General features: G+C 48.1%; 2 protein-coding genes across 2 annotated transcripts in view; both read right to left on the bottom strand.

Annotated features, from left to right (window-relative positions):
- Positions 1-1591, bottom strand: part of DPH7 (diphthamide biosynthesis 7) — a 10321-nt gene extending 8730 nt beyond the window's left edge. Inside the window, exon 1 of the mRNA XM_017740279.1 lies at positions 1576-1591. Coding sequence (XP_017595768.1) covers positions 1576-1591 — 16 coding nt within the window. The remainder of the gene's footprint in view (positions 1-1575) is intronic.
- Positions 1592-2505: 914 nt separating this feature from the next.
- ZMYND19 (zinc finger MYND-type containing 19) overlaps positions 2506-11991 on the bottom strand; it is a 10594-nt gene continuing 1108 nt past the window's right edge. Inside the window, exons 2-5 of the mRNA XM_008638310.2 lie at positions 11679-11785; positions 6505-6645; positions 5390-5570; positions 2506-4061 (exon numbers count right to left, since the gene is read on the bottom strand). Of these exons, the coding sequence (XP_008636532.1) occupies positions 3918-4061; positions 5390-5570; positions 6505-6645; positions 11679-11779 (567 nt within the window). The 5' untranslated portion in view covers positions 11780-11785 and the 3' untranslated portion in view covers positions 2506-3917. The remainder of the gene's footprint in view (positions 4062-5389; positions 5571-6504; positions 6646-11678; positions 11786-11991) is intronic.

The following is an 11991-nucleotide window of genomic DNA, read 5'->3' as shown; positions in this document are numbered from 1 at the left end:
CCCCCGGCCGGGCAGTCCGCGCACGCCGGGGCTCGGGGGGTTCCGCCCGCTTGTCCGCGCCCCCTCCCAGCGCGTCCTTCCCGGGGGAAAGAGCTGCGTCTCCAGCGCCCGCCCGGTGAAGGACCCTGCCCTGAACCCGGCAGCTGCTCAGGAGAGAAAACCGGGCTCAGCCTTCCTTCGGCATCTTCCCGGCGCCTCGCTTAGAGACCTTCCCCACCCCGGCGCTTCCCGGGGAGACACGGGCTGACAGCGCTGTTCCTGCGCAGAAGCTGCTCCGGACCTCGGAGCGATCCTGGTCCCTGGCCTGAGGCTTTCCCTTTCCCCTCAGTCCTTTCCCAGTCGGAGGGCGAGTCCTGCACACTCGGGATGCATCCCGCACCCATTCCCCCCGCGGTGCCGCTCCTGGGTTGCCGCTGTTCCGCAAGCGGAAATCCTGCAGAGCCGAAGGTCTCGCTGCTGAGAGACAACAGTCAAGGCCTCGCCGTTTGGTGTTTTCCCGTAACCAACCCTACATTTTATTGACACTGAACTTCATCTCCCGCTCTCTCATAACATCCTTCTGCAATTCACTCAGCCTTTTATATTATTACACTGAATAACTTCATCAGTGGATGTTGTCAGCTTCATTATTCATTACCTTTTTTCTAAATGATTTTTTTTATCTATTGGGCATGCATCTGTTTATTTCCCACCAACAAAATAACCCTCCCTTCTACCCTTCCTTTCGTGTCTTTTAAACAGTTGTCTATGTGACATTTCCCTTTTTGACCAGCAGCTTTTTTTCCTTAAGTACCTTGAGCAAAGTCATCATTAAGTGCATTTTGGACGTTCAGATTGTCCCAACCAAATCCCCTTTTCCCTGCTTGTTGATGCCTGGAATTGAAGCAGTTCAGTAGAGTTTTGAAGCACTGATTTCCCTGTACAAAACCCACCCTGACTCCTCCCTGGTATTCAGCCACTGGTGCTGCATCACAGCGTCCATGAGTTTGCGGAGTGCAGGTGGCTGTAGTTTGAAATTCCTCCCAGAAGCTGCTGTGACATTTGCTGTGACATTGTACCAAGGGAGAGGTCACCATCCCAGCTGGGAGCTCGGCTTATTCATCCCTGAGCTCCCTCAGAGCCGTAGGTGGCACCGTCTGGTCCTGGCAACTTGTTGCTGCTCATTTCAGCTGAACTTTAATCTCTCCTAAAAGCACTTCTGTTGTGAACAGATTCGCTGTGGAGCTCTCCATATGGAAGTATTCCTGTGTGAACTCCACCAGCTCTTTCACATGGAACACATATGCAAACAATTCACTGGATTTTCCTCTGCTGACACTTTCATCTTCAGGTCAGCCCGTCCCTTTGCTGTGCATCAGTCTCTGCTGACTCCAGCAGTCCCCCTGCTCCTGGTGTTTTCAAAACTACTCATGCACATTTTATGACTTGAACATTCTTCCTATTCCCTTTCTCTTTGCATTATTTTGCTGGGTTGGTTTGTTTGCTTTTGCTTTTTCTGCATTTCACCTGCCAAATGTTATTCTTTCCATCTCTTACATTTGAACACAGTTCAGTTTACAAAGGATTTCTTCTTACTCTGAGTATCCCACATGCCCCCATTTAATCCCACCAGCCCCCTTTTGCCCTCAGTGCTGTTTTGCTGGGTGGTGAAGCTTTGCTCCTGGTCCATGTGGTGTCTTACACCGTCTCCATGCCACCCATAAGCATTCTGGTCTTTCAGCTAGGTCAGAACCTGGGCAGTTTCTTTCCACTTGCGTTGGTCTCACAGCCCTTTAACCCTGTGAGCATCTCTCCTCCCCACCTGCTGCACCCCATCCTCCCATCCCTTTCCCTCCCACATTCCCTGGGATCAGGATTTCCCCAAGCACCTTCCATCCTGGCTCTGTCCCACCTTTCCCTCATTCCCTCAGGGGAATTTCCCCATTGCCCCACCAGGCCTTGGTCTGCAGCCTGTCCTTGTCCTCACTGCAGCAGCATTACAAACATCAGCACCAACTCCTCCCTGCTCGGTGCTGCTCAAGTGTTTAAGGGCTCTAAGACTGCACTTTGTTTTGACAAACATGATTCCTGGTAATAAAATGGAAAATTGGCAGGACAAATTGCAGCCTTTTAAACAGGCAAGGAAAAAAAAAATCAATACTTCTGCCCTGTTCAATGGATTACCCCAAATAATAATAAAAAAATATTCCTTATGTCCCATTTTATATTAATCAAAAAATGTGCAGTTCATTTCAAGGAAAGAATTAAATGTTTCCTTTTAAAAAAGGAATTACCCATTACAGGAAAATGTGATTAGGTCCCGCTTGGTTTTTTCACACTGAAGGGCATTTTGGGCTGCCTGAACAGAAAAATTACAGTACAACCATGGCTTAAGAGTGGCAACTTGACCAAGTGCCTTCAAGTGAACTTCCAGCAGGAAGTTTCAGAAGTTCTTCGCTATTTCCCAAGGTGCTTAAAGCCAAAGGATGAAAACCCACCCAAATATTAATAATTCAGAACTTCCTGTGCAGATATTAGAAACAGAATATAATATTGGAAGTCCACAGCAGATCAATTTTCTAACAAATTGAATACAAGCAAGACCAACATTGCAACATGAAGTGGCAAAGTGAATCCTGATTGAAAAATCAAAATTCTAAACGGCTTTTACAAAAAAATTTTCACAAAGCACTCCAAGAAAGGCTCTGAATTAAGCACTCAGCAGCTCACATTCTTCTACTGTGAAGCAAGACTAACACCTGGCACTAAATTATCCATTTAGTTCTTCAGGAAACTCAACTGATGTTCCTTACACTTCTAAGGCAAAAATGAAAAAGAAAATGGTTATTCATGAAAAGAAAAATAGGCATGTGCTCTGCAAGGGAAATCTTCCTCCCATTCTACTTTGTTACTACATAAAAAAAAGTCAAAAAGTAATTCTTGAATTAATGACAACTCTTAAAAAAAGTGAATAAATAATTCAAATTACCCAGTATTAGATATTTAAACATCTCTGCACATGACTGGAGTGTTTGCTATGCTACGGGGAAGCCACGAGGGGCAACCACATCCACACACAGCTGCTACCTGAGCTCCCCTACCACTGCCTTCTGTACAAGGGCTTTGGAACAGAAAGCTGAGCCAGCTTCCTAAAAATCCTGGCTGCTCTAAGGCCCATCTCCAGCAGCCCCTCCGAGGCAGCCCTGGCTGCAGTGCCTGGACACAGATCCCAGAGGGTCCCTACAGCCCATGCCAGCTCCTGGGGCACTGCTCCTACCCTGCAGGCACTTCCAGCATCCAGGGGTGACTGAGCTCTGAAGGCAGCTGGAAGGGAAGGGGAAAAAGCCAGAGAGCAGACATGGATTCATTCCAACCTTTACTTTGTTTGCTCTTTTTTTTGTTTGTATTTTCTTTTAAATAGAGCTTCCATGCAGAGTTCTCCAGAGTTAGTGCTGATGCCGGAGCCTGCCCCGCCGGCCTTGGCACTGCCACAGACACTTCTGCCACATGGGAGGAAAAGCTTTTGCTACATGACTTTTTTTCTTTTTTTTTTTTGTTTTGTTTTGCTTTTTTTAAACTTTTAGGCCAACAACATGTTCTCATCTGAACATTACAGTTAATGAGTGCTATCAAGAATTCCTAACAAAAACTGTACATGAGTTTACAAACGTATTAACATATAAATAATGAGAAGCTTCCTGCCTGGAGCCTCCACAGTAGTCTTTTTGCTTGAGAATATAATACTGGAAGGGCAGACCCGATCCCTTTCCACAGCACCAGTCAGAGCTGGCTTAGTCCAGTCAGCCGTTCTGCTCAAGCATCACAGGGTTTTTCTTCAGTGCCTCTGGCTTCAATAAGCAGTCTGTCATACTGTGCAAAAGCAAGAGTCCAATGCCTTTGGGAAGGAATCCTGCTGCTGAGAGGCCTCTGCCACCCGGTCATCGTTCTGGTCCGAGCTCCTGCTGGAAGGTCCTTTTCTTCTCCCGACAGTGTTTCTTGTGAGCAGGCCAGTCCTTCTGCTGGCACTGCGAGCCGCAGTACCGCGCCACCTGGCAGCGGCCACAGATGTTGAATTCACGTAACTGGGGACAAAAGATGGCATTAGAGGGGCTGCTCAGGGCCCAGGAGAACCTCAACATCGCTCCCGAGGGGCACCCCAACAGCATTCCCAAGAGAACCCAACAGCATTCCCAAGGAGCTCCATGATCGGGTCTTGCACGCCTGTCACACACAGGTGACGGGACAAGGATAAACAGCCTTAAGCTGAAGGAGGGCAGGGATAGATGGGATATTGGGAAGAAACTGTTCTCTGTGAGGCCCTGCCACAGGGTGCCCAGAGCAGCTGGGGCTGCCCCTGGATCACTGGAAGTGTCCAAGGCCAGGCTGGACAGGGCTTGGAGCAACCTGGGATAGGGGAAGGTGTCCCTACCCGTGGAATGAGAGGAATTTTAAGGTCCCTTCCAACCTAAACCAGGCTGGCATTCTGGGATTCTATGAAACACAACATCCACCATGAGTATCAGAGAATCAAAGGGGTTTGAAGCAATTTCAGTGGTTTTACAGTTGCTCTTATAAAATGGGCTTAATAGACAAAATATTGGAGCATTGCACGTTTGTTGTCACAGTGCTGCCATTTTGTCAACTTAAGTTCTGTTTTCAACTACAAACACCTGAAATTCAGAAAGTATCAGGAGGGCTGCACAAGCTCAGCCACTGCCAAAGTTACTGTTATCCAGGGAGCTTTTGGGCACAGGCCCAAATTAAAGGCAGAGCTCCCTCTGCTTCAAATACAGGGCATTTAAGATCATTTTTGCAAACATTCCCTTCCCCAAAGCAGGAAGTGGAACACAACGGGTTTAGCCCGCTCAGCATCTGCTCTCACAAGCCCTTTATAGATAAGGCATCTGTGTGACAGAGGCACAGCCCATTCTCTCACTCCTGATGTTGCTTTATCTTCCTCCAGCAGAACCTTTCCTCCCAGCTCTGCCCTGAATGAAGGCCACTCCAATTCACCTTCTGCTCAGGAAATGGTAACCAGGTTATTTTTTGATTCCATGACTGCCCAAACCCTCTTACAATGCTTCCTGTTGCCTCACACAGCTGCTCACTCATCCCAGCTCTGCTCCCTGGAGGAAAGCTTCCACCTGGCTTTTTGTGCACTCTGCAGAAATCACCCTCCTCCCAGCAGCCCAGTAACATCCACTGCTCCAATCAAACCCATGTTCCCTCCAGCTGAAAATTATCACAGGGTCTGGAGGTTCAGGCCAAAGAAAACCTGAGTAGAAGAAAATTACTGGTTTTAGCCACTGAATGGCTCACGTAAAGCTCTGCATTTTAAATAACAAATAAATCCCTGGACACCCCATTAGCCCAAGGCACTCCATGCTCACTCCCAGCTCTCTGAACCCACCTGTTTTTCAATCATTGTGCAGGGAGGGTAGTGACATTCATAGTAAGTGCAGGAGTTCTCTTCCTCCTCCACAACATCCCCGTTAGCGTTGTAATATCTGGTTACATTCAGGACAGGAAACTGCTCTTCTATGGGGTCTGTAGGAAGCTGTTGGATTGCCAGCCAGTACAGACTTTGTTCCCTGGAAAAAAAAAAACAACAAGTACCAATTTGGTACATCAATTCATAATAATCATACAGAGAAACTGATTCCAAATTTATTAATAAATAAGGTTAACATTGTATTTAGCCTCACACTGCACATACTGCTCATATATTGGGTATTTTTAGGGTTATTTTAGCCCAAGTGCAAAACTCAGAAGTTTAAAAGTATCAATCAAGAAACATTTCTACCAAGCAAAACTATTTCTGTGCAAAATTATTCACACCAAGTCAAAATTTATTTCTGGCTTGAAGTCTGTTCCTTGCTCTTGAACCCCCAAAATCACACAGAGCATTTGTAATTCACTACAACTTCTCAAAATCAGTTTAAGCAGCTCCCAACATCCCCATCCTAAAGGTACTGCAAGTGTTTCAGGAGAAGAGTGTGATGTGAAGTCTGGGGTCTCCCACTGTGTCACATTCCTGATTATCCAGATCCATCCTGGCACAAAGAGTTTGATGTGCTGAGTAGCATCAGTGAAACCCAGCCCGTGGGAAGCTCCCACAAGCTGCTGGTGAGAGGTGCTGGAAGCTGAGCCCAGACTGACACTGAGTGAGTCCAACCCCAACCCACAACTTCCATCACGAGCATTTTGCAGTTCCCTGTTCCCACAGGTCACACTGGAATTTCGGTGTCTGAGAGGCAGAAGGCAGCGAGATGTGCAGCTTCCCCTGAGGGAAGCTCCCCTCAGCTGGGAGGGTTCCTGCTCCTCCTGGCACAGCCCCGAGGGTGAGATGGTCCCTGCACAGCAGGGCTGGCGAGCACAGACTGTGCCCCAGGTGAGGACGCCGGACAGAGCGATGTATAAAGCATCCAAGGTCAAATCAAAAAGGCTCTGGCAAGGCAAAACTCACTAAAGGAAGGAGACAACATTTGAAGAGATCTTCATTCCCCCTGCCAGGTGCTGCCATACCTTTGTTTGCTAGAGATTTCCTCAGCCTTGGGCTTCCACCCCCACGGGACGAGGCGCAGATTGTCCAGGCGGTTGTCCACAGTCACCGAGTTCAGATGCACCACCTGAAAGCCAGGAGCAATCCCTCCCCGGTGCCTCTCCCTGCAGGAGACAAAACCAACCTGAAGGTCAGTGATGACCAAGAATAGCTAAAAAACAAAGGATCACACCAATTCCAGAGGCAATGTGATTGGGACCTGCTGGCACTGGGCTGCCAACAGACTCCAGTGGCTACTTCAGACAGGGCAAGTCCCAGGAGAAAGTCCCTTTTTCCAGCAGGTGATTTCAATTATACATTAGTTGAATGAAAAGGCACTCAGAGTATAGAGTAATTTTAAGCATATTGCTTAGTTCCAGAGTCTATTCCTGCAGTTACTGCTAGAGATCCTTGGAATTAGTGTTCCTTGAAAGGTGCCAATGCTGGCTTATTATTTTCATAGGAAATTCTATCAGACACATTTGTGCAAGTTTGGCACTGGTGTGGAGCCACAGAGCTTGTTATTTATGAAGGAACCTCCCTGGGCAGCCACAGGACAGAGGTTTCACCAAGTATGCAAATGCTTTTCAGACTCTAATTGTGTGTAACACACTGAAAGTCTGAAATGACTCCACAATTGACCAAGAGGCACCTGAAACTTGCCCAAAACCCAGAGCAGGACTAAGCCAGGATGGCTGAAGGGGGAATCTCCCCTACTGCCTTCTAAGAGTTTCCATTTTCCCCCTTCCCCTTTTCACCCCTCCTTTCTCTGTTTCATAAAGTTCTCTGTCGAATACCCTCATGTTTGACAAGTTTCTGTACCACTTCTTGCGGGAATCCCCATCCCAGCTGAAATGCAAGGCTTGGACAGAAGGCTGTGCCCCTGTGTTTGCTCTGCCATGAGGAACTTCCCAGCACAGGAGCACAAGGGCCAAGCAGAGTTGACAGCACTCACAGAGGTAACCCAGCACCTCCTCCCTGGAGATCTTCCAGCAGCTTCCCACAGCTTCACCCAAACCCAGCCTGGACACTGAGTCCTGCTCAGCCTTTACTGAACATTTCAGCTCAAACAGTTTATTTAATTTTCAAGCGGTATTTGCCTGAGTTTAAAAATTCCCACTTATTTTAACCTTTACAAAGCTCAGCATCACCCAGCAGAACAGAAAACTCATTTCACTGTGATCTACAATGAAAAATGTAGGATTTTGTTTTCCTGATCAAAATCCATACAGACATGGATAAGTTATACACCTTGGGGGTAAGAAAAACTCTTGCCCCAAAACTTCCTAGAATTTAATGAGCAGAATCCCCTTGGAGAGGGCTACAAGCAGCACCTACACACAGACTGTGCTCCAGCTCCCACAAGGAGCTGCAAGGACACCCTGCACGAGAACAGAGCCTGGAGCCTCCTCCCAGGGAGTCTGCTGGGCCTCCATGGAATGGGGAAAAGTTCTTCCCTTTGAAGGTAAAACAAATAAAATCCTTCTTTTGGGGAAGAAGAAACCAAACTACACACATAAAAACAAACAAACAATGGCAAGGAGTCTGCTGAAGTGCCCTAAAGGAGAAAGCCTGGAATCCCAGCTTGATTTGGGCTGGAAGGGACTTTAACATTGAGCTCATCCCCTGCCATGGGCAGGGACACCTCCCACTGTCCCAGGCTGCTCCAAGCCCCAATGTCCAGCCTGGCCTTGGGCACTGCCAGGGATCCAGGGGCAGCCACAGCTGCTCTGGGCACCCTGTGCCAGGGCCTGCCCACCCTCACAGGGAAGGATTTCCCAATATCCCATCCAGCCCTGCCCTCTGGCACTGGGAAGCCATTATAAGAAAAGCTACTTCTCAGTTGTTGAAGGCCAGCAGAGGGTCTGGCAAAGGGAATCAGGAATCCTGAGGGCTCCAAGTGGGAGCCCAGGAACTGGTGAACTGCTGAAGGTGCACAGCAGTCAGATATGGAGACAGAGAAGGAGAGAAGGTTCTTAGAATGAGCCTAGGACAAAGTGCCAACTGGAGAGATGGGACAGATAGGAGCAAGGAATCTGGGAGGAGGAGACAGAGGTTCAGAGCAAGAACAAACTGAGCGGGGGGGGAAAGGAAGGCGATTCCAAGACTAAGTTAAGAAATATTTTTAAATTTGATTGGATGAGAGTTTAGAAACTGCTAGAGTTGGGGAAAGAGAGAGGATTATGAGAGATTGCTCCCGACACTGGGAAGTCACAGCAGAGTGGCACATACCTACCCCTGCTCCTCCACAGCCCAGATCTGCACCCACCACCCCAAAAAGCAAATTCTGACCAAATCCCCTCCCACACTGCACCAATCTTTCCCTCCCTGTATGAAACCACATTGATCTACATCACTGGCAGCTTCTCTGTGACCTCAAGTGACAAAAGCCTAAGTAAAGGTGGAAGTTGGGCCTTGCTGGTGAGCAGTGAGTGTTGAACACCACTGCACTGAGGTGTCAGAACTGGTAATGCCAAATTCAGCGTGGTCCCTTCTCTGCACACATCACAAAGGAAGCTTTGAATGCATGAGCACCTCCCACTCCCCTCCCCAGGCTTCAGTCTGAACCATGGACCACCCCAGTTCATCCAAACTGGGACCCCAAACTGGGCAGCAAGGACAGGCTGTGGAGAACCTGCCTTGTCCCTTGGAGAAGGAGCAGAGAAACATCAGTAATGCAGCCAAAACTCCTGCAGGGCTGGAGCTTCTGCCTCTCCCTGCACTCCTGAGCTCCTGCAAGATGCCAGGCAAAACCCTTCCAGCAAGACTTTTCAGGGAATTATCTGGATTCTGCTCTTTTGGTATTTCAGCAGCTCAGAACCCAGGACTGGAATACAAGTGCAGACACAGCAATTCCAGGCACCAGGAACCAGAACTGAGCCTGTTACAGGCAGCAAGATGGTAAGTGCTCTAAAAAAAACCCTAAAAACCCCCAGAAATCAGGTCTTGGATGTCTTTTTGAACATGCAGTTGGTGATACTTATGACTAATCCCCTGCTGCTGCTGTTCCCCAGGGAACATCTCTGCACCCAGCAGAACACAGAGAGCTGGGATTGCTCCACAGGGAATGGGCTGAGGAGATAAGACTTCTGCAGAGACATCCAAACCTGCTCTGAGGGAGCCAAAACTCCATGTGGAAATCACAGCAAGCACCAGAGAGGCTGAAGAACCATCAGGAAGTTCCTCCTGTAAGAATTTTTGCAGCTTATGTGGGGAATTTCCAGCTCTTGGTTGCCTTTTGATCCCACAGTTCCCTCTCCACAGGGCAAGCAGGAGCGCTCTGGGAGAAGGTCCCTGTCACTGTTGCAGCTCCAGGCTTTCTATCCCAAGGGCCTCCTGACATGAACAAAACAACCTGCTTAACTTATAAAGAAAAAAGAATTCAAAGATCTGTTTTACTTGTATCTACCACATGCCACTCACTGTATCTTAGACCAGAGGCACACAACTCGGCTGGGTTTTCATGGTTTTGGGGGTCCATGTGCAGAGAACAACTGAATTACACACCTACACCTGCAGCAATCCATGTTCTTTGGTCTTCATTCATCCCAGGAGTGAGGCTGGCACTGGGAACTGCAATCACTGCCTGGCTCTGCCCAGCTCTCCTGACTCTCACAGGCTCCAAACCCCCAACACTGCCCCTCCTCACCAAGGGAAGGACCTGCCACTACTCTCCAGTTCTGGTTTGTGCTCAGAGCAGCCCCCAAACTGCTCTGTTTAGCTGGGGCAGAAGCTGCACAGCCCCTGCAGCCAAAGTCACCAGAGACTCAGCCATGGACCTGCAGTGCTTGGGCTGCAACTGAAGATCAGCAACACAAACACCTTCAGGACCAAAAGGATTTCACAGTAACAGCAGAGGTATTTTATATTTTTTAGTCCAAAAATCTGCTTTTGCAACTCCAGAACTGCAGCTCTGCTTGCCTGGCAGCTGACACCCCCCTCTGTGCCTCTCCAAAATCCCCATTACACACAAATCTCTTATTTTTCACTCCAGCCCATGCTCGAGTGACACAATTTGAATTTCCTAACTGAATATGCTCAAATTACTTCCTAATTTGAGTAAAACAAGCCAGAAGAGGCAATGGCTGGGCTGTGTCATAAACAAATAGCTGGGCTGTCATCATTTGCACAGCCTTCAACAACTGACCTGAATCATTTTAAGGTGCTGTTTAATGCTACTTACAGATAATAATTATGACTGTCTGAGGTTCACAGTTAGCAGCAGCTGTCAGTGATTTGCTCCACATGCTGCAGCCAATTTCATAATTTCAACAAAAGTTCTATGTGCAATAAGATTAAACATTAACAGATGCAGGTTAAAATCCATATTTAATAAGCAGATTGGAAATAATAATAATGGTCTGATAGTCTTCCTGTCTCCTTCCTCTTGTGCAGAGCCTGGTTCTGGGGAATAAAAGGTAACCTGGAATGATAAAGGGCATCCTGGGCACTGTGACTTCCAAGGATATGGAACTGAATAGAAAATATGCTTACTTTTTCCAAAAAGGATTTTAAAAGAACTAAGGTTTCTTCAGCAGATCCCACCTTTTCTATAAACCCATCAACATCTAGAAAGAGCAATAGATCAGCTCAGAGGGTAAGCTGCTCTCAATGAGGAAATTGGCCCCTAATTCTTAATGTTAATCCGATGAAGGATTTCAAGGATTTGTACAGTATGGAAAATAAGAAGCAGCAGCTGGTATGATATGATGAACCATCAGCATCACTTCAGGCAGTTTTGCAGAAAGCCATAAAAAACACCTCAAACTTTAAAGTTATCAGAAGCTCCTTTTCTCCAGTGCTCTGCCAATTGTCAGTGGACAAAAAACCCCACAACAAACCTTCAAAGGCTTGTCTTCACCTATTGAATGGTGCAGGTCCCCTCTTTTTCCCCCCAGCTGAAGTTTGAGCAGCATTTCTCAGGTGTAAGCAGGGTCTCCATGAATCACACTCACCTCTCACTGCTTTCCCTGCCTGGAATGTTTCACAGGCTGTGCCGTGTGAGGACTCTGCAAACCAAAGCCCTGTGGGCACCCTGTGCTGGGTTTCCAACTCTCCCGAGGGGACTTAAGTTACTACAGGCAGAGCAATCACCCCACACGAGTTGGTGGCAGCAAACTGGGTGAACCCTTAGCTTTTCTCTCCCTCCAGTACCCACCAGAGCAGCTCGTGCAGGAGGCGGCCTGAGCCCCGGCCCCGGTTCTTGTCGAATGCGTAAGCGAAGATTTTAGCACCATTCCCATCAGCATCCACCTCCATCCGAGCCTAGAGGGAAGGGAAAGGCCATGAGATCACCCACACAGGGCAGCAGAGCCCCTGCTCCACTGGGATGGGGGTGGACCCAACATTTCACACTCGTCCCTGTGGGTCACTTGAGCTCGGTGCCATCTGAGCTGTCTCAAACCCCCAAGGGGACCCAACCAGCCTGGCTGGGAAAGGGCAGGGAGGAGCTGCCTGGATAAGGAACACCA

The sequence above is a fragment of the Corvus brachyrhynchos genome, unplaced genomic scaffold (genome assembly GCF_000691975.1).
Source record: "Corvus brachyrhynchos isolate BGI_N302 unplaced genomic scaffold, ASM69197v1 scaffold305, whole genome shotgun sequence".
Classification (NCBI taxonomy): domain Eukaryota; kingdom Metazoa; phylum Chordata; class Aves; order Passeriformes; family Corvidae; genus Corvus; species Corvus brachyrhynchos.
The sequence above is the reverse complement of the archived record's forward strand: the minus strand, read 5'-3'. Positions and strand labels throughout refer to the sequence as shown.